Source organism: Cucurbita maxima, unplaced genomic scaffold (assembly GCF_002738345.1).
Source record: "Cucurbita maxima cultivar Rimu unplaced genomic scaffold, Cmax_1.0 Cma_Scf00016, whole genome shotgun sequence".
In the NCBI taxonomy this organism is placed as follows: Eukaryota; Viridiplantae; Streptophyta; class Magnoliopsida; order Cucurbitales; family Cucurbitaceae; genus Cucurbita; species Cucurbita maxima.
In genome coordinates, this window is record NW_019272032.1 from 624,516 (window position 1) to 651,136 (window position 26,621).

The following is a 26,621-nucleotide window of genomic DNA, read 5'->3' on the forward strand; positions in this document are numbered from 1 at the left end:
ATATATATATATATATATATATATATATATATATATATATATATATATATATATATGTATATTTTACCCTCCATCACTTCCCATTATATTCATCTACTAAATTTCACGTTTAACTCACTAATTTCAATAAAAATAAAAGTCTTGACAAATTAATATATAAATAAATGACATTAACTCTTAATTCAATAAATAAATAAATAAAATGAGGAGACAATAAAATGTGGATCCAGTAGACATTACATGTGATTAGGAAAGGAATTGTGTGTGGTTATCACGTGCCTCTGACCCCACTTTCTTTTCAAGATTATAACACCAAATTCAAATAATTAAATATAAATATAAATAAGCATCTTTCTTAAAGCTCACACTATTATTACAACATAAACAATATCATCACAAACTTATTCACCCAAAACAAATGGAATCATTGAATTCTTGAAGAGAGTATGAGGAAGATTAGAAGGGAAAGAATCTGGGTAATGATTTTTTGTTTTCTGGGTGGGGAATGGAAGGATTAATAAGGATGATTTTGGGGATTGTAAAGGAAAAAAAAGAAAAAAAATGTGTTAGGATTGTTTTCGGTGTAAATGAAACAGAAGATTGAGATGTGTTGTGTGTTGTGTGTTGTGTGTTGTGTTTGAAGATGAAAATGAAGATGGAGCTCACTCACTCTATTGAACCACCGCCATTGACTGAAACTCATTCCCCACGCCATTGGAGCTCCCTGCATTTCTTCTCTCAAACTCTATTTTATAATCCATTTTCTTCGTGTTCTTCGTGTTCTTGTTCTTGTCCTTGTCCTTGTCGTCGTTGTCTGGTGTATCATCCTCATCTTCGCTGCAGTACTCTTCTTCATTGTTGCTATCAGGTCGGCATAGCTCGTGCAGCTCCATCAGCTCATTCACAATGTCTTCTGGCTTCAAATGGAAAACGATAATCGGAATTTATTCATAGAAATATCTAATGGGGTTGTGAAATTGTGATTTGTTTTATGAATTCATGAGTTTACCTTCGTGGATGTTGCTGGTTGTTCTTCAGTTCCTTCACCGAAGAGGCTTGCGGATAGGCCCTCAGTGAGTATGGTTTGAGAAGTTTCTGTAGCTGTTGATGGGGCTATTTCCGTGTCCATATTCTTAATGGGGTCTTGTTCGGTTTTGCTCGTGTCGCTAAACGAGCTTCTACTGCCACTACCACCGCCATCCGAACCACCGCCGCCGCTGCCGAGGATCTTTTTGCGGTAAAGGGCGTCGAGTTCGTTGAAATAGGGGCAGGTTTTGGAATTCTCGCGGCGTTTTTTGTTGCTTTCTTTAACCTTCTTGAAGTACTTATTGATGTTTTCCCATTTCTCCTTGCATCTTTTGGCGCTTCTCTTGTAACCCATCCGTTGCATTCCAGCTGATATCTCTTCCCAGAGAAGACCCTTTGGACCTGTCTCTTGATACCTCGTTTCAAGCCCACCTCTCAGCTTAATCAGAGCTAGAACTTCCGGTTTTGGCCATCTTGAAGAGAAGGGTTCGGCACTCCCATCTCCCCCTTGGCTGATTTCCTGATATGGCATTGGCTGATCCAATGGCGACAGTGTATTTGAAGGCGGCGGATTCTGATCCTGGGCGGTTTTTTGATTTTGCTGCAGTGACAGAGCTGTTTGTGGTTGCAATGGCGGAGGGGGGACAGGAGATAATGGCACGGGCACTGACACTGGGACAGGCACAGGCGTAGGCACAGGCACATCATGTTGTTGATGTTGGTGGTGTGGGGCTACAGAAGAAGGGATATTCACCACAGGTAATTGAATGGTTTGGCCAGTAAATTTCTGGAGAAAAGCAATGATAGCGGCATCCCTAGAAGCAGAAATTGTCCGCTCTTGTGCCATTCTCTCTTGCTCTCGGCTCAATCTAGCCATTTCTTGCCTTTTCCACGTCTCTTCTCTAATCATTCTATCCTGCTCTCTCTTCCCCATCGCTTCCAGAAACTTCTGCTGCATAACCTCCTGTTTATGCATAACTTCCTTCATCAAACCCTCAAAAAACTCCATCATCATCTTATGGGTTCTCGACCCACTTCCCTTAACCACCCCCCTCCGCCGCTTCCGACTGGTTCCGGCGACACTCGACGGCTCCCCTTCAAGGTCAACATCAAACCCCATCTCCTCTTCATCGTTATCGTCCTCCTCCGTGGATGCAGACGAGGTGTTCGACGAAAAGCTGACACCCATAGGAGCGGTCGCAGGCGGTGGCCTGACGGTGAAATGGTCAGCAGGTGAATAGATTCCCATTGGGGTCTGTGAGGAAATGGCAGTGGAAGAGATTTTGACAGATGAGATTGGAGTTGGGTTACTAATTCCAAAACCAATGGGCGGCGCTGAGAAACAAGAAACCGCCACGTTGGGAGTAGATGCGGCGGCGGAGGCGGAGGCGGAGGCGTTGTGAAGTGCCTCAAGTTGTGTGAAGAATTTGTAGGTTTTGCCATCTTGACGGCCACCACGGCCTTCTTTAGTGCGCTTGTAATATTTCTGAACGTTCTCGAATTTCTCTTTGCATTTTTTGGCGCTTCTGTTGTAACCCAATTCCGTTAGCTTCCTGTTACAGAAGATTGTTGCATTATTCTGTTGATGATGACGATGATATGGTGGTGAAAAAGACGTAATTACCCTTGGAAGTTTTTGGCTGTGAGTTCATGTACATTGTATTCTATACAATTTTTGGAGCACGGAAAAGAAGGAAGAATTATTCTCGGGATTTTAATCTCCTCGGTTTCATACACAGCCTTAATTGCTTCAGCTTCATCTTCATTTTTCTTTTCTTTTTTTATTTTTATAAAATACTGAAAAGAAAACAAGAAGATGGAGAAAAAGTTTTTTTGTTTTCGTTTACTTTTTTGTGTTCGATGATTGGTTAGGATTCATGCAGCGGATCTGAGCAGTTCAATGGAAATTCGGAACAACAAAAACGATGAATCGATCTAATAAAAATCCGTTAGTTGCACAGAAATTCGTACCTGGAAACTTCATCCCAGAGAGGACCTTTGAGTGTCGCATCACGGAAAGCGGAATCCATGTCTGACCTAATTCTAAGCAGCGCTAGAGTTTCCTGACGAGGCCATCGATTACCAGCGCCGCTACTACCGGTTGTTCGGTCGGCATCATCTCCAGCAAGTGCTTCATCATCGCCGACGACCGGCATCTGGACAGTAGTGGAGAGACGAAAGAGTTCCTCATAATTCAAGGAAGACGATGCAGGAGGGCGACTACTAATCGGCGAAGCAGCTTCGACTTGTTGAGAATCGGTTATGGCGTCTACAGTCAAGGACGGAGTGGTGATATCCGGCGGCGAAACTGTAAATTGAGATTGAGATGGAGGTAATTCCAATCCGGATCCGGATCCGGATCCAGGTTCTGTTGAACACAACTCACTGTGGGAAACACTCGCTCTCTTTATTAAGACCAATCGAGAAGAGAATACAAGACACTCTGTAGAATACTTCTGCTTTTTATTGTTTTTAGATTTCTTGGATGAATAACCTAGGTAGGGTGGGGGTATTTATACTAAGAGTAAACAATCTATATTTAACCAATCTAAATCTAGACCTAACCGATTTGAATCTAGACCTAACAAATTGAATCTTTCTCCTAAAATATCTACATCTCTTTCTCCTAAAATCTCTACTAAAATAAATATACTGGGCTCGTACAATTAGGCTTGACTCTATTGGGCTAGTACAATTATTGGGCTTGACTCTATTGGGCTAGTGATGATATTTCAACACTCCCCCTCAGCACTAGTCCTCATTCGCTGCATCATGTTGAGCTGACAGCGAAAGCTCTCATGTTTGCTAGTATTCAACCCTTTTGTAAACAAGTCTGCCACTTGGTCATCTGTCTTGATCTGCTGCATCTCAATTTCTTCCTTTAGGACCTTCTCTCTAATGAAATGGTAGTGCACCTCCACATGCTTTGTTCTAGCATGAAACACTGGATTTTCTGCAAGGCGAATCGCAGATTGGTTGTCGCAAAGAAGTGATATTGGATAGTCAATTTTCTGGTGCAAATCTTCCATCAAGAGTTTTAGCCATGTACTTTCCTGGGCTGCTCCAGCCGCTGCTCTATACTCTGCTTCTGTAGTTGATAATGATACTGTTGGTTGTCTCTTGCTACACCAAGAAATTGTTCCCGAACCAAACTTGAACACATACCCAGTGGTTGACCTCCGAATATCGTGGTCTCCTGCATAGTCAGCATCACAGTATCCAACTAGCTTGCAGTCTTTGCTTCTTTTGTACAAAAGACCATAGTCGATTGTACCTTTGATATATCTCAAGATCCGTCGAGCTGCATCCAGATGAGGCTTCTTTGGACTTTGCATGTATCGACTCATAACCCCAACTGCATACGAGATATCAGGTCGAGTTAAAGTTAGGTAGATAAGACTACCTACTAGTTGTCGGTACGTTGTTTCATCGTTCAACTCTTTGCCTTCATGTGCACAAATCTTGGCATTTATCTCCATCGGTGTTGAAACTTGCTTGCACTCTAACATGTTGAACTTCTGAAGCATGTCTCTGGTATACTTTTGTTGGCAGAGAAACAGTCCTTCATCTGTGCGATCAACTTCTAGGCCTAAGAAGTGTTTAAGCTCTCCTAGCTCTTTCATCTGAAAGCGTATTGATAAATTTTCTCTTGTTTGATAAATTTCTCTTTCATCGTCCCCGGTGATAATCAAATCGTCCACGTAGACCAACACAATTGTCAAATTTCCTTCTCTTTCTTTGATGAATAGGCTTGAGTCTGCATGCGCAACTGAATAACCACTTTGGGTAAGAAATTCAGCAATCTTACCATACCAAGCTCTCGGTGCTTGTTTCAGTCCATAAAGAGCTTTTCTAAGCTTGCATACATAATTAGGATTAGCTGCACTCTCAAATCCCTTTGGTTGGTTCATATAAATCTCCCTGTCTAGCTCTCCGTGCAAGAAGGCATTCTTCACATCCATTTGCCACAGTTTCCAATCTTTACTTGCTGCGAGTGCTAGCAGAACTCGTACGGTAGTAATCTTTGCCACTGGACTGAATGTTTCATCATAATCTAGTCCATATTGTTGAGAAAATCCTCGAGCCACGAGTCGAGCCTTGTATCTCTCGATTGATCCATCCGGTCGACGCTTTATTTTATAGACCCACTTGCAAGAGACGAGTTTGATATCTCCTAGTCTTGGCACTAGTTCCCAAGTTTGATTATGCTCCAAGGCTATAATTTCTTCCTCCATCGCTTTCTGCCAAACCGAGTTTTGTGATGCTTCTTCATATGTCTCTGGTTCGTAAACTCTATCTTCTACAATAGCTGCATTTGCATACTTAGGATTTGGCCTTCGGATTCTATTTGATCGCCTAAGTTGTTGATGTGTTGTTTCATTTTTATCAGATTCGCTTGATTGAGTCACCTCCTGCTTGTCAATATCAATGTCGCTTGGATTTTCAGATGCATCGACATTTGATTGAATTTGTGTAGTTTGCTCCCCCAGCTTCTGTTGTAGAATTTCTTCAATGTTTGAATCTGATAAGACTTTCTTCTCCGAGGACCACCATGTAGATGCTTCATCAAAAACTACATCTCTTGATGTATAGTATTTTCCACTTGTTGGATCACAGCACCTCCATCCTTTTCTTTGATTGTCGTATCCAACAAATACACACTTGACTGCTTTCTTGTCAAACTTGCTACGTAGATGGTCAGGCACAAATACATAGCAAACACAGCCAAATACTCGGAAGTAACTAATTGTAGGTTTCATATCCCATAGTATCTCAAATGGTGAGACGAACCCTAGCTTTGGTTGAGGAAGCTTGTTGATCACATGGGCAGCAGTTCGCATAGCTTCAGCCCAAAATCTTCCTGGAACGTTCTTTGCGTGTAACATGCTTCGACAGGTTTCTGCAAGGTGTCGATTCTTTCTTTCTGCTACACCATTTTGTTGTGGCGTGTTGGCACATGTAAATTGACGTCGTATCCCACACTCGTGTAAATATTGATCGAACTCATCTGACGTGTATTCTCCGCCATTGTCTGAACGTAGACAACGAATCTTCGCTCCTACTTCTCCTTCGACCATCATCTTGAATTCTTGAAACTTTGAGAACGTGTCAGACTTTTCTTTCATAAAGAAAATCCACACATATCTTGAGTAGTCGTCAATAAATGTCACCATATACCGCATTCCGCTGATCGATGCTTGTTTGACTGGGCCGAACAAATCAGAGTGAACTAACTCTAATGGTTTCTTTGCTTTGAAACTTGACTCTTTGTATGGTAATTGATGAGCTTTACCATACTGACATCCAGCGCAGACAACGTCTGTTTTGACTTCCAGTTGTGGTAGACCTTTGAGCATAGATTTCTCCATAATCAGCTTCAACTTATGGTAGCTAATATGTCCCAATCTTGCATGCCATAGATCTGTCGTCTCATTCTTTCGGGTCTTGTCAACATAGGCAGACTCTGCAGATAGAACGTAGACAGACTCCACTCTTCGTCCTTCTATCGTCGGCTTTCCTATTATCTTAACATCTTGATAAACTTTTACATCTTCTGGCCCAAACAAGACATAGCTTCCTGATGTTGTTAGTTGTGACACTGACAACAAGTTCTTCTTTATACCCGGTACATGATAAACATTATGTAGCGACACTGTATCAGACTTATTGCCAGGCATGATTGTCGTATTGCCGATTTGAGCAATTGATAACTGTGTGTTATTTGCTGTACGTACCATACGACTTCCTTTGTACTCTTTCTTGTCTTGCAATTTTCTCTGATCGCCAGTCATGTGATTTGAACATCCTGAATCAACGATCCAGTCATTCTCATAGTTGATATGGTCTTCCATTGTCGCCATGAGTGCTAGCTCGTCTTCTTCTATGGGACATAGTACCTCTGCATCCCATTCATCTTCTATCTTCTTTTTGGATATTGCCACATTGTTTTCAATGGTCTTTTTCCTGGACCAACAATCTCTAGACATATGGCCCTTTTTCCCGCAGTTATAGCAAATACCACCAAATCTCGTTCTTTGAAAACTCTTGTTGTCGTTCTTCTGAGCTCTCTCAGGTTGTGCAATCCCTTGGTGGCTTCTTCTTTTGTCACCATTGTATCCACGTCTGGTAGACGGCCTATTATTGCTCTGACTTTCACTCGTGTAGAGTGCTTCTTCACCCTTCAACGTGAAGCCTCCCATTTGTTTAGCCATGGCTTCTTGGCTGGCTAACAAATTTTCGAACTCTACCAGTGATGGTTGAGTGGGCCATCCTTGTACAGCAGCAATGAAGCTTCGATATTCTGGTCGCAATCCGTGGATTATAATCCTCTTCATTCGAGATTCTACAATGGCGGACTTTGGGTCTAGTTCAGTAATCTCCCGACAGATCGATTTGACCTTGTGGAAGTACTGAGCAATCGTCATATCACGTTGTGAAATTGACAACAACTCATTCTCCAGAAGTTGTAGTCTCGTATCATTCTTCTTTGAGAACAACATCACGAATGTGTCCCATGCTTCTTTCGGTGTCTTGTCATCCCAAATATGTTCTAACATCTCTTCTCCGATGGTGGTCTTCAAGGCAAACATTGCTTTGCCTGCTTTGATTCTCCATTTGCGCAAGGCGTCGTTAGAATCCTCCTCTGGCGGCGTAGTTTCACACCCGCCAACGATCTCCCAAAGATCCTGTCCTTGTAAATAGGACATCATGCATGTTGCCCACGTGTTGTAGTTGTTGTTGTTGAGTTTCTTAATTCCTCCAACGATTTGGAAATCACTCATCGTGTTGGCCATACCTCAGTAATACCAAACAAGTTCTTTTGACACAAGACTTGCAGAGTCACAGACTTCTCACGACACAAAAGAAACTCACTCACCACTAATCTCAAGAAATCGTTTCTGATGTGGAAGATCAGGCAGAGCTGCAACCACAGAGCATACTAAGGATTCCAAGAGATCAGATAACCTACACTAACCTCGCTCTGATACCAAATGTTGAACACAACTCACTGTGGGAAACACTCGCTCTCTTTATTAAGACCAATCGAGAAGAGAATACAAGACACTCTGTAGAATACTTCTGCTTTTTATTGTTTTTAGATTTCTTGGATGAATAACCTAGGTAGGGTGGGGGTATTTATACTAAGAGTAAACAATCTATATTTAACCAATCTAAATCTAGACCTAACCGATTTGAATCTAGACCTAACAAATTGAATCTTTCTCCTAAAATATCTACATCTCTTTCTCCTAAAATCTCTACTAAAATAAATATACTGGGCTCGTACAATTAGGCTTGACTCTATTGGGCTAGTACAATTATTGGGCTTGACTCTATTGGGCTAGTGATGATATTTCAACAGGTTCTGCAGCGGGTTCCATGAGCTTAAAATCTCCGGCAAGAAGAACTGTAATCTCTCCACTTTGAAACAGTCCAGAAATGAACGCCGGGAAGTGAAAATTGAAGGGAAACCCAGCTTCAGACGAAATGGAGACGGCGGAGTTGAGGTGCGGAGTTGAATCCGTTGGTCGGAAGCTCCATTAAACGATCTGTCGAGAGAGAAGATGAAGAAGCGGGGAAGAGAGTTTAAGGTTTGGAAAAACTAAAAAGAAGCCATAATTAAAAAGGATCAAACAACTCAGAGAGAGAGAGAGAGAGAGAGAGAGAGAGAGAGAGAGAGAGAGAGAGAAGCAGTAGACAGCTGGAAAATAAAAAATTAAAAAAAAAATTGAAGTCAGAAAGTGAATTCCTACGAGTTAGTGCTCTAAGAGCCTTTCAGATTTCGATTCTTTTTCTTCTTTTCTTTTTTTTTTTTTTTTTTTATTAATTACATAATTTTAAAATAAATAAATAAATAAAAGAAATGAAAAGAAAAAGACGGCATAATCATCCTCATCGCAACAGCTCTGCAGACCACTAGCAGTTGTTTTATTTTTTTATTTTTTTATTTTTTTATTTTTAGCCCTGCTGTTTTGTGGGATTTATCTCTTAAATAATTTTGGATTTAAATCTTTATTTTATTTTATTTTTCTATTTTAATATTTTTTAAATCTTTGCAACTAATAATTTAATGTAACAAAAAATAACTGTCAAAACACCCTTCACTCCAGTTCAGTACTTTTTTTTTTTTTTTTTTTTTACTTTATTCAAATTATTAATTCAAACCGGAACTGGCAATCAGCTTAAGGGAATAAATCAATAATTATATAAACTTTCTAATCATTATTATTTTAGGTTCTTCTGTTTAATCATCTTTCAATTTTAACTAAAACTCATACTCCCACTTAATGGGGATAAAAATACTTTATGCTAATTTTTAAAATTAAATTTATAAATTTATTAGATACAAAATAAAAAATTTAGATTTATAAATACTAATAGTATTTTTATTATTTTAAATTAAATCTCTAAAGATTATTTCCATAAATTTCACTAATAATTTAAATATTTTTCTTTAAAAATATAAATCAACAAAAATTTAAAAATCAAAGGGTTACCGAACCGAGTTTTAGATAACTATTAGATATTTTTTAGAGTTTAAAAGTTGATTTCGTGTATCCAAATTTATAAATTAATCATTATTTTATATTAATATTAATATTTTTAAGAATGTTTTTTAATCATTATTTTAAATCTTTCTTCTGAATGTATATAGTTCATGTATTGATTTAAGCTCATATAGAAATTTAGAGTAAAATAAGTTGGTTAAGTGAGCATTAGGTGAGCCGATCTTCAATGGTAAAATAATAACATTCATCAAAATATGGTATATTTCTTTTGTAAAAATGAAATCAAGAATTTAATCCACATTTTAAAAGTAATAAAAATAAAAATGGTCAATCCAAACATAGTTCACAAAATTTAAGGTTAGTTAAATTTGTGACTTTAAATTTTTTTTTTTTTTTTTTTTTTTTTTTTTTTGGGTTAGGTTCTCCGAGTTGTTTTAAAAAAAAAATTACTTATCCACCATATGTGTTACATTAATAATTAAATCTCATATTAAAATTTTACAAGTCATAATACATAAATAACCTCGATTACAAACATTAAATATTATTGATTTTAAAAAATATAGAGGTATGGCAGGATTGTAATTTAAGTTTAAGTTGGTTGAATTGACAAAAAAAAAAAAAATAATAATAATAATAATAGAGAACTAAAAATTAAATCAAATTTTTTATATTTAAAAGATCGGAAATTTTTTGAGCTATATATTCATATTATTAAAAAAAAATATATAAAATAAAGAAAAGGAAAATAATCAGACACAAACGGGAGTAAGATAAGAAGATAGATTGGAGAAGGAGGGTCGGTGATTTGACCCAACGTTTCAGTGGCGGTGTCGGCGTGGCCTTTCATAATTGGATTTTGCCTTGACTTTTCCCAAGAATTGACACCAGCTTACCCTGGCCCCAACTCTACACCAGATTCCCTCCCTCTTCTATTATTTTTTTTTATATTTATATAACATCTTATTAAATCAAAAACTAAAATCATTTTTAAATTTTTAAAAATTTTCAACATTATTAGTTTCTTTAACTTAATTCAAAAATATCATTAAATTTAAAAAAAATTACATATTCCTACTCTTGGTATCATATTAAAAAAAAAACACTCTAAAAATTAAAAAATTTAACAATAATATTATCCGTGGTTCAAAATTAAAAAAAAAAAATTAATTGGGAGGAATTTAGTTTATCATATAAAAGGAAAGAAAGAAGGAAGATGGAGAGGGGCAGGACGTATTTAAAACCATGCAAAGCATAGAGAAAACATTAAGAATAATATGAGGAGAGACCACATGTAGCGCACATTCTAATTTATAATTATAACTTTAATTATAATTAATGTTTGAGTTAATATAGATTCTTAATGTTTTTAAATCCATTTTTTAATGCATCAATAATTTTTAATTTTTAATTTTTAATAAATAAATAAATAAATAAATAAATAAATACAATTTAATCACTCAAATTAGTAAATATGAAAATGAGAGGGAAAAGAAAATAAAAGAGGAAAAAAGGGAAAAGGAAAAGGCAAAATGGTGGCATGAGGGGCACATGGTGATTGACTGTAGTTTAACGGAGTTGTCGAACCATATTAAATAAGGAGCACGTGATGGGAAAGAGGGACACAATCGTAAATTCACACCTCCCCTTTCGTAAATTTTCCCATCCATCCAATTTCCGTAAATTCACTCCCTAAAAAACAAAATAATAAATAATATCTAATTTGACAGCGCATAAATCCTGTACCCATTTCCTTTCCTTTTGCTTGTCTCTTTCTCTCTCTCTCTCCTCTTTTTTAAATTATACAGGTTGTATATACAAAGATCCGATATTAACTTAATTTCTTTTTCCCCTATTTTCCTTAAATTTTAATTTAATAAATTTATCATTTTCTATTTATCTCAAATAATTTTCAAATTTTTCTTTTTAAATTTTGTATTTAATATAAACCTTTCATATTTTATACACACTTATATATAATATTTTTAAAGTCTAAACTTGGTTCATAGAATTAAGAAAAAAAAAATATCAATAATTTCGCATTGTTATTGAAATTGAATAATTAAATAGTGGTGGGATATCTTAAAATAATTAATTTTATGATGACATTAAAATGGATGGTAACACTCAAAAAAGGTCACGTAAATTTGTATATTTTATTAATCAGAAAAAATTGAAGACTTTATAGGAAAGGTTTGACTTTTTTTTTTCATTTTTATATTTTATTGATATTTTATTTACTAAATCATTATTGGAAAAAGTGTTTGACTTTATATCAAAAACTTAATATATTTAAAAAATAATTCTCTCTCTCTCTCTTTTTTTTTTTTTGTTAAAAGGAAAAAAATTACAACAAGAATTTGATTAAGTTTAGGATGAAAATCCAATTATTTTTATATTATTGTAACTATAAGGTTGTTTTAGCGTGTAAATTTAAATAAACATATAGAAAAGGAATTTGAATTTATTTAATGTATGAAATGCTTCCAATAAATCAACGGTTTTGCTTATACAAATCATATAATGAATATTTTTTTTTATATTAAAGTATTAATTTAAGTTATCTCAAATTTGATTCCACATGGTTTAATAACAAACCATTAATTACGTTTCCTTTTCCACTCAAATAAATACAAAACTCATTTAAAAAATATATATTTCTTCGCAAACAAGTTTGGGATGTGGAGTGGACTTGACATCATTTTCAGAATAATTATAAATTTTAAAAATCAATAGTATCTTAAATAGACTATAAAGTAAATACTTATTATTTATGAAATAATAGATAGACATAAATGTGACAACTATTCAAAATAACAAATTTGAAATTGTGGTAAGATGAAGACCATGTTAATATGTCGGGCTAGGAAAATAAAAATAAAATCAAATTAATTTCTCTAAAATCCCAATTAAAATCTACCCAATTTAATTAAATTAATAAAATACGTCAAAACACATGGTGCGCACCGCATTAATTATAAATTTGATTTAAACCAAGCACATGCATTATTTATTAGATTCAATATATATATATATATATATTTTGTCAAATTGGTAATTTAATGGTTAAAACCTTGGTAGATTAAATTAACCGACAATAATTAAATAATTTTTAATCTAAACTAAAATGGAAAACTAATTTAATAATTAGGATTGTGTTCGGGCCTCTTTACATGACTTTTGACTAATTTCACCGAAAAGTTGTATGACCTTACTACATTTGGTTGAAAGAAAACACGTAGGATATAGGTATCGTGAGTCGACTAATAATGAGCGTGTAAGGGAACGTGGGTGGCGTTTCTCCTGGATTTCAGAATCCCCCAACTGCCCTCCATCTTGCTTCTTCCCTATACTTCTCTTCCTTTTCCTCTTTTCTACTTCTTTCTTGTAATTTTCTAAAACAAATAACTATCATAAATAAACATTATATAAAACTATTTAAAGAACCGGTCATCAAGGGGTGGTGGCGCAGTTGGCTAGCGCGTAGGTCTCATAGCTTCGAGTTATCCTGAGGTCGAGAGTTCGAGCCTCTCTCACCCCAATATTTTTTTAAATTAAATTTAAAATGGGAGGTTTCTTTTTTGGGCCTTCAATGGGCTTTGCTCGACCTGGACAAAAAAGCCCAAACTAAGCATTGTTTTAGCTTGATTCTAAGAACCATTATTAAAGTTTATTATTATTATTATTATTATTATTTCCTAAAACAAATGGTTGATGAGTATTATTATACATTACATAGCCTTAAATATTATCATAAAGGAATAAAGAATCCATATTTGGGCCAAATAAAAATGCTAAATAAATTATTGCTGCCACGTCATCTTAACACATCCAATCATTTGGTCAAAAACTGTCGCCTTCACTTGATCAATCAACAACAACAATTACAGAAAAATAATTATTTAAATTTACCGATAATAATACGAGACTTCAAATAATTGTTTTGTCATTTTTATTCTTTAATGATGAAAACTAAATTTCAGAAATGTAAACGGAGACGTGGATTAAAAAAGTCCACGTCAGCGCAGACGTGTCGAATTCAAAGGGCGAGAGCAATAAATGATTAGAGTTGCTAAGGCGTGATTTTACAGACAAATTAATGAATTAATTAGTTAATTAATGAATGATTGAATTATTAATTAATGAATTAAAGAAGTGATTACGAAATCCGCGAGGCGCCATCAACTTCTTGAAAGCCGCGTGTTTGGTAAGGCACACTGCTTTTGAAAGATGCGGTTCTCTTAATTTGAGCTTTCATTTCTTATTTCTTTCTTTCTTTATTTATTTATTTATTTATATATCAATTTTATAATTACTTAAATCCCACATTTTAAACACACGTGTTCGCATTTTCAAATCATTTTTATTTATATATTTTTATGATTTTTTAGAGCAACTTTAAATACAAGAAATGAAAATTATTAATTTTTTTTTTGTTTAAAGAAATAAATGGTTATAAAATGGGAGAAGATCAAAGGGGAGAGGAGCATAAAAATAAAATAAAATAAAAGATGATAAATAATAAATTAAAACCAATTATGAAATTAAAACCAAAGAAAATAGACAAAATCAAAAAAACAAATTAATTAAATTGGCTCAACTAACGAAATCAACATCTCTAAAATTGATTATACATTTGATAAAATTGACTCAAACCAACCCAATGCCAAATTGACCGCCACCTCTTGATTTATGTTATATTAATTGCTATATAATGATATATATATATATATATAGATATAGAGCGGGTTTCACTTTTTAACTTCACTTAAAAAGTTACAAATCATTAGGGTTGTAACGTTATTAATTTATACACTTCTTTATCTAAAACAAACCTTTTTCTATCGATTTTTATGATCTTAGGAGAATTGGCCGTCACGACCTAAATAAAACACTTTCACCAGTTTTATATAAGACTAATTATAACATAAACGTAGATGCACCATTATAACAACAAAGAGCATATTTATAGCATTTTAAATTTGATTGTTATACATTATATATATACATTTAGTTAGTGATGTGAATACGTATTCTCCTTATATAAAGTGATCAATACAAACGTTTAGTCGATATTCATCATTGCATTCTCTCTGTGCGTGTTCATTAATATCAAATATATGCGTTATTGTGCAATCTTAACACATGGTATTTAATATTGTGACATTATGCTCAAGTATCTCGAGACTAATGCAACGAGGAACAACATTGCCTCCTAGTTGGTAATGTTTTGCTCTTGTTTTGATACCATCGCAGTGGTGAGAGGGGAGAATTTAAGTAAGCAATTAAGAAGACACAAAATTGGGAGCTAACGTACATGAATGTAATAATTATAGGACAGTGTCCCAAACCAAACAAACCCATAAAATGATATAAATAAAATGGCCCGCACGAGTGAGTGCTCTGTTGGTACTGCAATCGGCTCATTCCTTGCACTCAAAAACACCCCCCTTTTTTGTGTTCTTTTCTCTTGGCTTCTTCGTAGCTTCCCAGCCAAGACCGAACCCAAATCCAAAGCCCCTGCACCCACCAACCAACCAACCATATCAAAATTTTGAATCATACCCACTTCTTAATCTTTCAACATTTCCTTTTTCAAAACCCATAAAGAATATCGACTCTTTTCACGCTACCCACCCACTCCCCATGCCTTAAATATTCTTCTTCTTCACTTCACTTCTTAATCTCTCTTCATTTCGCTTTTTCCTTCCTGGGTTTTCTTTATTTTTTGGTTTTTGCAAATGGGTTTGCTTCGATTCTTCAGGAAACCCAAAGTTGCTCATAAAAAAACCGTTCTTGACCATGTTTTTTTTGGTGCTGGGAAATTCCGGTGGACTGAGATCGAGGCTTTTACTAATCATTTCTCCACCGTTGTCGGCTCCGGCGGCTTTAGCAAAGTTTATCTTGCTCGGATGACGGCAGGAGCGGCGGCGGTTAAGATTTTGGGCGGTAGTGAGCGGCTCAATCGGATGTTCCGGCAGGAGTTGGACATTCTCCTTCAGCTCCGGCACCAGAATATTGTCGGTTTCATTGGCTATTGCGATGAACGAGGTGAGAAGCTGAGTAACTATTTTTTAAAAATGTTCTTGTTTTCTTGAGTGGAATTGGGTTTACTCTCGGAATTTGATTCGTTTAATTAATACAGTCTTCTTTTAATTAGATAATGCAAATGAAAAGTCTAATTTTTTGTTAATTAATTAAATTTGTATTAGTGCTTCAAAATTAAAGTAGTTTTCTTCCCATTGAGAGAGGAAAAGAATAAAGGAAAAAGAATGATAATGGATAATACTTTCTTTTCGAATAAAAGTCACTTTGCCCGAACCGGCTCAACCCAATTTGGGTCGGTCTTTAAAAATGAAGTGGTTCAAGTTTGAACCAAATTTAAAGACGAGTTTATTGAGTCAAATTGACGAACCGATAGGCTGAATCCGGGTCGAATTTTAATTTAATAATTCGAGTTTAGCTTAATTACTCAAAACATATAATTAATATTCCAATGATTAAAGTATAGTTTAAATTCTAAAACTGAAATTCAATGAAATTGCAGATTTAGGAGCTTTAGTATTCGAATATGTCCCAAATGGGAATTTACAAGAGAAGCTCCACAGCCGACCGGCGGCGGCGGTTCTGCCATGGAAAATCCGGCTGACCATAGCCTTTCAATTAGCCCAAGCAATCGAATATCTCCACGAGAAATGCAGACTCCAAATCGTTCACAGCGATATAAAATCTTCGAACATTTTACTCGACGAACGATTCAATTGCAAATTGTGCGATTTCGGCTCTGCAAAAATGGGATTCTCGTCGGCGGTGGCGAATCAGTCGTCGTTGCCGCCGAGTCCCTTCAGAGCAAAGCAATTGATGATGGGATCCCCTGGTTACACAGATCCCCAATACTTACGAACCGGAATCGCCTCAAAGAAGAACGACATTTACAGTTTCGGCGTCGTTCTTTTGGAGCTAATCACCGGAAAAGAGGCATTCTGTTCGGAAAAGGGTCAGATTTTAACTTCAATTATACCGCCGACGGTGCGCCACGGTGGAGGAATTACACCGTCGGCTGTGGTGGAGCTAGTGGATCCACGGCTTCGGTGGGATTTCGATGGGGGAGAAGCGGGAGCGTTGCTCTCAATTGCGACGGCTTGCATATCGCAGCCGCCGGCGCCCAGGCCGACGATCGGTGGGGTGCTGCAGATGATGAGGGAGCGGATCGGGAAGATGAGCGGGACACGTGGCGATAAATTATTGGGAAATGAGCGGTGGTAAAAAGTGTAAATATGTAAATGGATTGAGGGTTTTTTTTTTTGGAGTGGAATATTTGTTTGTTTGAGCAATTAATTCAATTGTATAACTATAACATATTCAAAATTCACATGTTTATGGTAATATGTATATCTTTATGTCACACCAACTTTTTAGCATGCAAAATAAAACAATAAAAATAATGAAAAATATTAGAAAATTTGGTCACTCGATCAATCCTCAAAGCTATCAACGATTATTGAGACGCTCAATGTACTGTCTTAATTATGCAACGCTTGATGTCAACCAAAGATAAACGTGCGTAGGATCCTTTTCGATTCTAGTTACCGCTTATTTCTATAAAAGTATCTTTTAAGTAAGCGAGCGATAATGCCTCTGGGGTGAAATGAAAAATGAGAGACACTAAGGCATTACCCGAAATGAATAATATTCGAGTAGGGTAATAATTTAGTTTGGAATATCAATTTTTTTAAAAAATATTATATATTAATTAATATTCCAAACCTATCCGTTAATTTTTTGTCATCACCACGAACATCATAATTGGGCCGAGCTGATTGGCCCAACCATATGAAATGTGGGCCTAAGATGGGCCTGAGCTTCAATCATTTTCTGGGCTAGACTCAAACTGGTCCAGCCTAATGTCTAGACCTAGTCCATGAGACTATCTCATTGGAGCAACATTTTATCTGTTAATTTAAAAAAAATAAAAATTTTAAAAAATCACACGTCCTTAAATAACAATTTAGTCTCGCAACTTTAATATATAATATGTTTAGAGATACATGAAGATTAGAAACGTGAGTGAGTCATTAGATTATTCAACAAGATAGCCACGTTAAAAATGTTGGATATAAATTCACGTACAAATATTAAAGAGACAACAAAACAACTCGTCTATGAATTGAATGTTTGACAAATGAATATATGAAGTCGAAATTATTCGACTAAACTCGTGCTAGCAACAGAAAACAACATTCAATAATTTCTTAGTAATAATAGTAAACAAAGTTTATTATATGACAAAGCTGATAAGAAACCATAATAAGTGTGTTCATACAAAGCAAACCTCCAAAGAAGTCAATTAATTCAAAGACAGCAAGAACAAGAGAAGCAAGCAAACACAATAACAATAAAACACACACAAACATAGCAATTCAGGAGACGATCTTCAAGTCTCATCCATCACCAATCGCCTTATCTTTATTCTTCCACTAATCACACACACCCATTATCCTGATTACAATGGCCGACAGCCGTTTTCAGCGGCGGAAGCTCCTCACCTGAGATGGAGCATCCACTTCGTCGTCTCGGAGCTTCACGGCGGTGTAAGTTCCCGCGCCGACGATGGCTCCCAGCGTTGGTGCCACTAGATACACCCATAATGCTCTGTAATTTCCGGCAGCCACGGCGGGGCCCAATGTTCGAACAGGGTTCATGGAACCACCACTTGAGGGCCTGAAAAACATAAAGTTATGATTGAGAATTGTGTGAATAGGATCTTTAGTTATTGAAAGTGGGGAAAGATGTCATCTTTTTGACACCCAATTGTTTATTGAGGGTTGGTTTAGGAAAAAGTTGGCAAAAGATTGGATTTTTAAGATGAAATCATATTCAACTCACCCGGCCACAAGAATGTTCACCATAACTGTAGCTCCGACTGCAATCCCAGCCAACTCTCCCACCTGTAAGAAAAAGGAGTCTCAGGATTGACTAATTTAAGGATGGATCATAGGTCTATAAGTAAGGAATACATCTCCATTGGTATAATGGAATTATCCAGTCTTATGCTCAAAGTAGACAATATCATACTATTTTGGAGAGCAATGATTCATGTTATTAGAGCTATACCCTTAACTTAACCATATCAATAGAATCCTCAAATATCGAATAAAGAAATTGTGAGCCTTGAAAGTGAAGTCCAAAGTTACTAAAGTGTTAAACGAAGGATATACTATATTCGAGGACTCTAAAGAAAAAGTCGAGTTTCGATTAAGGGGAGACGGTTTGAGGGCTCCATAGGCCTCAGGGCTGAAGCTCTATGGAATACTTTGTTCGAGGGGAGGATTGTTGGGAGACGAATCCGATATTGGTTAATTTAAGGAATTGATGCTTGTTTATAAGTAAGAAATACATCTAATAGGAGACCTCTTTTGGTAAACTAAAAGTCAGAGCCGACAATATCATAGCTTTATGGAGAAGTGTAGTTTCTAACAAATGTAAGATGGTTATAGAAAGTGTAGTTACCGCTCGAGTATCGGTTGCAACGGCGGTGACAACGAAGAGGAGATTGAAAGTGATGAAGAATTCAAGAGCGAAGGCTTGGCCGGTGCTGACAGAGGGGACGGTGACGCCGCCAGACATGAAAGGGTGGAAAACACCTTTAAGAGCAAAAGAGGCACAAATGGAAGCAGAGACCTGAGCAGCGATGTAGGCAGGGACTTGGATCCATGGGAAGTGGCGGAGAGCGGCGAAGGCAATGGTGAGCGATGGGTTTAGGTGGGCGCCGGAGATGTGTCCCGTCGACAGAATTACGATCATTACGGCCATCCCGGCACACGCAGCGTTTCCGATCAGAGTCTCGGCGCCGTTGTACTTTTGATTCACAATGGGTCCTGCCGTCGCCGCAAATATCAGGATGAATGTTCCCACGAATTCTGCTCCCAACTAAATTTCAGTCAAACAAATAATTAATTTAGCTTCTCAATAAATAAATATATAATTTAACTTTTAAATAAAAAAAATATATGAAGATAGTTCTTTCGTTATGAATTAATAATTTTATGGGGAACAATAATTCAATCCAAGTCAAAAACTTATATATTTATTTATTTATTTACTGCAAAAACGAAAGTGATAAGTTGGAATATTAAAATCCTATTTTATTTCATTTCGTTCCAATATATATATATTTTTTTAATTCCTAATTCTTTATTATTTTTAATCTATATACGCTTAAGAAAATATTGACAATTTTTTATTTTTATTTCATAATTGAATTCAAATAAATTGATAAATAAATAAAGCACAATAATACTAAAATTAAAAAAAATATCTATTCTAATAATTTAATTCAATTAGCCCACTTTTTAAAATATATCAAAATAATGCTTAAAAGAATAGGATTAATAATTAAAATAGGCTAATAATGAGGATTAAAATATAAATTTAAGGCACAAAAATAATAAATAAAAGAGAGAGAGAGAGAGAAAATGGTACCTTGCGGGTGAGAGAAACATCAGGAACAGGAAAGTCAGTGAAGCACGTGTGAGGCTGGCCCCACGTGGGAGCATTCACGGGCAAGCACTTACACCGCGGCATTGACTTCCGATCGTACGACAACGAATCCACCCGCAAGCCAGAAAACAGCGGCCCTCCCGGCGTCCCCGGCGTGGCCGGTGCCGACGGCACCGGCGTTCCACTTTCCGATTCCGGCATTTCCTCTTTTTTTTTTTTTTTGGATAAACAAACTTGTGGGTATCAAAAAAAATCAAATTTTTTTTTTGGGTTTTTTGTGGGAAACGGTGGGGATACGAAGGAAACGAAGTTACATGATTTTGAGACTTTTATAAAGGTTGATCTAAGGCAGAATTGGAAGCTCAGCCAGGATAACAATAAACACTAGAGTTTACTTAGTCTTGGATCGAAAATCAAGAGCTGAACTGGGTTTTGTTTTTGTTTTTTTTTTTTGGGGGAAGAGGACTGGTTTCAAAAGGGGCTGAAATTACATGATTTGGAGGCTTTTATAAATGTGAAGCTAAGGAAGATTTGGTGGGTCTAGCAAGAACATCCAACAGAAGAAGGAAGCTTAGAAGCTTTGAAGGAAGAAAATGGCGGACATGAAAGAGAGAAACAGCGCTGCAAATTAGAGTAGCAATGGAGAGGAGGAAGAGGAAAGAGAGGAATTTATACAGAGGAACGAACACCAATGAATATTTGCTTTTATTTATTTATTTATTTATTTATTTATTTATTTTGATGTGAAATATTGTAATGAAAAACTAGTTGATATAATTAATGGAAGAAAGTCAATGGCCATCGATTTTTGTCCTCATACACCTCCTTTGCTTACCGCAATAATGGCTGGGCGGGGCGAGGATGAATTTCTTATTTTTCTTTTGTTTATTTATTTATTATTGTAAATTAACTCTAACCCAAAATTTAAATTGATAAAATTGAATTTTTGTTTTTGTTTATATATAATTGAAATAATAGAAGATTTGTCGCGTGTTAAAATATTTAATAAAAATGTAGGAACCGGTATATTAGCAACATATTATATAATTCTAATATGATAAATATGTATTATATTTTATTAATTAAATAGTATATTAATGATTATATTTTATCTAATGATCTAATATAAAAGTGACAGATAATAGATTTAGGAGAGAAATTTTTCACATTTTGAAAATTGGTAACCAATTTTGACTCCTATTTTAATTTCTCTAAAATAATATATTTTTTTAAAAAATCTAAATTAAAAGCTTAACCTAATCCATATGCATAATTTAGTGAGTTTAGAAATCTCCCATTTCCAAAAATATTTATTTTTTTATTTGAATATTCATATAAATGTTTGAGAAAGTCTCGTATGACATAACCACCACGTTATCTACTTGACTTATAATATTTTTAGAAGTTAAAACTATCCTCGCGTACCAACTTGGATTTTTTTAGCATATTTCGTCCGTACTACATGCAACTAAAATTTGTAGGATGTCGTCTATGAGATCTCACAATCAGTTGAAAATGAAACAAAAAATACATTGCTTACAAGGGTATCAAAACCTCTGTTTAATATATGCATTTTAATACTGTGAGGCTGACGGCGATACGTAACCGACTAAAGTGAACAAGCTAGCGGTGGACTTGGTTGGGTTAGAGAGAGAGAGATAAAAGGTAAAATTGAAGGAAGTAAAGCATAAAATGAAATGAAGAATAAAGAAGTGATCCTCTCCTTTTGGCTTGAACAACAATGTAACGCAAAGGTTTGTTAGGCTAAGAATTCAAATACAAATAGGGCGCACATGCATTCTAATCTTCCCATTGCCTTCCCAATTACCCAATAATAAATAAATAAATAAATAAATAAATAAAATAATACCCACCGCCCACCAACGACTCAATAATGTAATTTCAAATAAAGTGTTCATTGTTTCGTCACCAAACTAAGCATTTTTTGGCCCTTTCAACCAAGCTTCCATCACTTTATCTTTTATCCTCTCTCTCCCCATATCAACACATTTATTTCACTAAATAAATAATCCCTTAAATTATTTATTTTTATTCTTCTCGTCATTTTTGTTGCCCGTGATCGTAGATGGATCACGTGACTTCATGATACGAAATTATAGATAAGAAATGCTGAAGAAAAAAAAAATGATAGTTAATACTTATATCAATAAGATGCATCTTTTTTTTCTACCAAAATTACGTGTACTTAGAAGAACTGGGAGTGAATTATATTTTGTTTTAGAATACTCATTTAATTTGTGGGATCGAGCCTCATTAAGACCCACTTCTAAATGGGGGTGGAAAATACAAGTTTAAACAAGGAACGAGGAGGGGAAATTTTTTCCTTGTTAGCTAAATGAGGATTATATTTACAATTCTCGACCTCATCTAATCTCTGCTCTTTCTCGCTCATTATATATTAAAAAAATGAAAAAAATCGTGAAAAAAAAATGATTCATTTACTCGATTTGATTGAATTGAGTTATGAGAGGGTTAATTAAATTAATTTCATCCTAATTATTGTTTTTTTTTTAAAAATTATTAATTCATCATTGTGAATGCTTTTCATAAACCATCCTTCTAAGTAATCATAGGTGAGAAATAAATAAACGGCTAAAAATGAGTTTGTTTTATTTTATTTTATAGATTATTTTAATTATTTTAACCAAAAAAATACGTGGACTTGGAATTTTGAACGTTCCACTAATTCTTAAATTATGCATGTTGAATTTCTTTTATTAATGGTTGAACAATAATTTAGTTATTGCTTTTATTTTATTGCTAATGGTTTTATGAACGTGCACATAAAATGTTTATGGGTTATTATGATTTTTTCTAATTTATTTTTTCAATTCAAATAATTCTTATTAAACAATAAATCCAACTCACTCAACTCAACTATAAAATATATATTTTAATTTGGTTGGTTCAAATTGTTCGAGTCATTTATATATATACAATATCGATTGATTTCATTTAATTACAAAAATTAATTCATTAAAAAGAAAAAAAGTTAAAAAAACAAGGTTATTGTGATTGAAGGCAAATGTAAAAGAGCAAAAGTGAAAAGGTAAAGCATGAAATTAAATATTTTATTGACATAAGTTGGTAGAAAATGGGCAAAGGAGAGAAGAAATTGATCCCGTGGCGTAATTTATAAGACTAAAGAGACACGGCTAGCTATATGACAAATTAGATAGTTGAAATTATTCGAGAGAAAGAGAACTTTCAAATAATTCATCGCTATTGCATAATGCAAAATAATTGCGACGTATTTTGGATATATTCTTATTTTGTCCTATTTGGCTTTCTCTTTTAGACTTTCCCTTCCGGCTTTAAAACACGTTGGTAGTGAAAGGTTTTCAAGTGGTTGTAAAGAGTATTTTGTTCTCCAACCAACGTAAGATACTACAATAGAATTAAGTAATTATAGAAGTCAATAGAATTAAATTATTTTTAAAACTTCAAATTATGAATATTTAATACAATTATAAATCTGCAATAATTGAGAGATTTAATGTTAAAATAATCATACAAAAAGTCTTAACACCATTTTGCAACGAAAAGCATTTAAAAATATATATATATATATTTCCAATATAATTTTTGTTTTGTTTTGTTTTGAAATAAAATTCACGACCAATGACAGCCATTATAATAACATTATCGTACTCACGAAGATAATTTTAAAAAATATATTCAGAGGCATTTAAAAATTAGTTTTAAAAAATGTGACATCTTCATAATAATAAAATAATATTAATACCAAATTTATGTCAATTAATTCATTTTGATTTCATTATACATTCTTCAGATTTTAATATCTTAAATATATATATATATATATATATATATATATACATTAAATTTGGAAAAGAAAAAAAAAAAAAAAAAAAAGAGAATGGTGGGGAGATGAGCATAATCAGAGAATGCTTTGGCCATTAATACTTAATCACGTTCTTAACATCTTTAATTACTTATCTTAGTCCCATTAATTTGGAATCTTTTATTTGTTTATTTATTTATTTATTTATTTATTTGGCAAGGCCTAGACTCGAGTCCAATCTTACACGGCGACCAATTTATTGAATTTCTAATTATTATTATTATTTTTTAATTTGACTCCGTAAAATTAATTAAATTTTGGAATACATTAATATTAATAAAATCAGTGTATATTGTTGATTTTATGTCCACGTCCCAAACATATTCATTCATTGTTTTTATTTATTTATTTTTATATAAAATTAGAGGATTAAAAGTTATTTAATTTATGGGGAACAAAACATAGTGGGAATGTGTTTTAAATAGGAAGATTAAATGATGATTCTAAGAATCCAAATAAATATTAAAAAGGAAAAAAAGGAATTTCATGTGAAAATTTTAAAATTGTGAATTATTATTACTATTACTATGATTATTTATTTATTCTTCTACTTTAATTTTGGACCACTCCTTAAACATCCACTTTTTTTCTCGCCAAGAATCAAATTTTGATTAAAATATAAATTTTGAAAATATATTTTATTTTATTTAAAGAACATTGAAAAAGAAAAGAAAAAACAAATAACACTATTTTAATATTCTTCTAAAGCACCTTAAAATATTTGCTTCATGGAATGTTTGGTGGGTGTTTATAATAATAATAATAATAATAATAATAGTGAATTAGAAATTAAATATAATTAAATATTTTTACTTATTTGAGAATATATATAATAAAAATTTGAAATGAGTTAAAAGGAAGAAATGGGGTATCGAGGATGATGGAATAAGGTTTGACTATGGAATAGTGTTTATGTTTTAATTAATTAAATAAATAATTAAAATAAATAATTGGTGGTGGAAAATGTTGATCTCCATCATCATCATCGTGGTGGTGCTGTTGTTGTTCTATCTTTTTGCTCACTTTTTTTTTCTTCTTATTCTTTCTATTCTCTTTTCTGTCATCCTTTCGTTTCGAATTTGACACAACAACCTTGCTTAATGGAGCACATCATCATAGCATATCATTTCGTTTCAACCTTTCCAACATCAATGGCTTACAATTAATGGTTCGCACAACTTTTTACCCCACTCTTAATCTCGTTCTATATTGAGTATGTTTGGTTTAGTCTCTACCATTTTAAAAGGTGTGAGATCTCATGTCGCTTGCAGAGGGGAAGGAAAGATGTATAACGATGTGGAAAACTATTCTTAGTAAACACATTTTAAAATATTTGTTACACGTTTTAACATTGTAAAACTGATTGTGTTACATTATGGCTAAAATAGATAATATTTGCAAACGGTGAAGCTCGAGACGTGATGGGTGAAATCTCCACTTCAAAGCGAAAGACACCGCCACACAACAAAGTGGTTTTGTGGCCTATAATTTAAGAGATGAGTGGAACAAAACTTTGTCAGCCCCTTACCATTCCTTCTTCTTTCATATGTCAAACTGCAACTGCAATGATGTCTGGTTTTGAACTTAACCTCTCCCCTTCTCCACAAATTCACATACAATTTGGACCTTACACACACATATATATATATATATTCACTCATTTGATCTCCAACATGTAAGTGGAACTCTGTGGGTATATATTCAAAAGTTGAGCATGTGTTCTAACAGTGTATTCATCATAGCTGCTGGGATTTACGATGGTTGCAAATATTCATAAAGAAAAAGGCTAGTTTTTGTGTTGCTACTTGTAATAGCTCACTCGCTGAGTTTTGGAGGCCCATATTCTATATTGGGTGTTCACTTTTGAGTTGTGTCCACTTATTTTGCCCATATCTTTCTCTATTCTTAGTCAACTTTTAGTCCATATCTTCATATGTAATTTGTTTCAATACCCCATTTGGTCCAATGGAGAGCCATCCACACTCTCCTTCCCATGGCCACATACTCAATTTTTGGGGTAAGAAATGTGTAAAGTAGAAGCGGTGGCTCAAGGAATACACGTGTGCTCGCTCCTTGCAGTAGTATCGCTTCCCATAAGAACTTGCGTTGTGGTCAACTTGGTACTTGGTTGATGCTTGTCTTGTCTGACACCTGGCTTCTCTACTTGTCATTATTGACAATGTTCCTCTAATGCGAATGGTTTTTTGGCAGACACCCGAGTTCTATTTATTGTCCATATTGAAACCCCAAGTCCTTGACATATGAACATGGTTGTCGTTTGATGGATAGATCTCTCCAAATAGAGGTGTCTTGACACACAACACTAATAAATTTGAGAGAGTCTTGGCTTCAACCCGCTATTAAATTTTGATTATGACTCACAACTGTTCTATCTACTATGACACTTTTGACATACTTATAAGGTCTTCAACCAACGCTCGAGTTCTTTGTCTTGTCTAGTCTAACTACTTACACATGAGTGGGAGTGATGGAGATGGATGGTATTTTTGGTTTTCAATTCCATTGCCATATGCAGAAGAGTGGTAATGGAGACTGGTTGGAGTGGAAGAAGGGTGTGTACTCCTAGTTCTTAAGAACAAATAAGAGGAGACTTTGGTCCGTTGGAAGCAAAAAAAAAACCCCAGCCAAATGAGAAGCACCACCAGGCAACTTCAATGCCTTTGTTTTGTTCTAACAAT

General features: G+C 34.6%; 3 protein-coding genes and 1 non-coding gene across 5 annotated transcripts; 2 read left to right on the plus strand and 2 right to left on the minus strand.

The window, feature by feature from the left end:
* Positions 1–351: 351 nt before the first annotated feature.
* Positions 352–8,520, minus strand: LOC111491096 (trihelix transcription factor GTL1-like). 2 transcript variants are annotated; one of them, XM_023139843.1, is made up of 4 exons: positions 8,396–8,520; positions 2,998–3,397; positions 1,010–2,579; positions 352–917 (listed from the first exon to the last, which is right to left on the minus strand). In XM_023139843.1, the coding sequence occupies exons 1-4, from the start codon at positions 8,406–8,408 to the stop codon at positions 672–674; spliced, it is 2,229 nt and encodes a 742-aa protein (XP_022995611.1). In that variant the 5' UTR covers positions 8,409–8,520; the 3' UTR covers positions 352–671. The 2 variants fall into 2 exon arrangements, with proteins under 2 accessions (XP_022995611.1, XP_022995612.1); XM_023139844.1 differs by having other exon boundaries at positions 771–913.
* A 4,473-nt stretch (positions 8,521–12,993) lies between these two features.
* Positions 12,994–13,077, plus strand: TRNAM-CAU. The gene is given in 2 exon segments: positions 12,994–13,031; positions 13,042–13,077. It is a non-coding gene; the product is annotated as a tRNA-Met (tRNA).
* A 1,981-nt stretch (positions 13,078–15,058) lies between these two features.
* Positions 15,059–16,957, plus strand: LOC111491596 (probable receptor-like protein kinase At1g33260). The gene is made up of 2 exons (XM_023140567.1): positions 15,059–15,587; positions 16,084–16,957. Exons 1-2 carry the CDS (start codon positions 15,278–15,280, stop codon positions 16,800–16,802), a joined length of 1,029 nt encoding a protein of 342 aa, XP_022996335.1. The 5' UTR covers positions 15,059–15,277; the 3' UTR covers positions 16,803–16,957.
* Positions 16,958–17,784: 827 nt separating this feature from the next.
* LOC111491380 (probable aquaporin NIP5-1) lies at positions 17,785–20,693 on the minus strand. Its single transcript, XM_023140295.1, has 4 exons — positions 20,019–20,693; positions 19,047–19,466; positions 18,423–18,484; positions 17,785–18,257 (listed from the first exon to the last, which is right to left on the minus strand). Exons 1-4 carry the CDS (start codon positions 20,235–20,237, stop codon positions 18,062–18,064), a joined length of 897 nt encoding a protein of 298 aa, XP_022996063.1. The 5' UTR covers positions 20,238–20,693; the 3' UTR covers positions 17,785–18,061.
* Positions 20,694–26,621: the final 5,928 nt, after the last annotated feature.

Coding starts and splice junctions, on each gene's coding strand:
- LOC111491096 (XM_023139843.1), bottom strand. Junction 2,580..2,997: donor CTCTGGGATGAAGTTTCCAG/GTACGAATTTCT, acceptor CTTCTGTAACAG/GAAGCTAACGGAATTGGGTT. Junction 918..1,009: donor AACCAGCAACATCCACGAAG/GTAAACTCATGA, acceptor TTCCATTTGAAG/CCAGAAGACATTGTGAATGA.
- LOC111491596 (XM_023140567.1), top strand. CDS start 15,278: ATGGGTTTGCTTCGATTCTTCAGGAAACCCAAAGTTGCTCATAAAAAA. Junction 15,588..16,083: donor TGGCTATTGCGATGAACGAG/GTGAGAAGCTGA, acceptor ATGAAATTGCAG/ATTTAGGAGCTTTAGTATTC.
- LOC111491380 (XM_023140295.1), bottom strand. CDS start 20,237: ATGCCGGAATCGGAAAGTGGAACGCCGGTGCCGTCGGCACCGGCCACG. Junction 18,485..19,046: donor TTGCAACCGATACTCGAGCG/GTAACTACACTT, acceptor TTTTTCTTACAG/GTGGGAGAGTTGGCTGGGAT. Junction 18,258..18,422: donor GTGAACATTCTTGTGGCCGG/GTGAGTTGAATA, acceptor TATGTTTTTCAG/GCCCTCAAGTGGTGGTTCCA.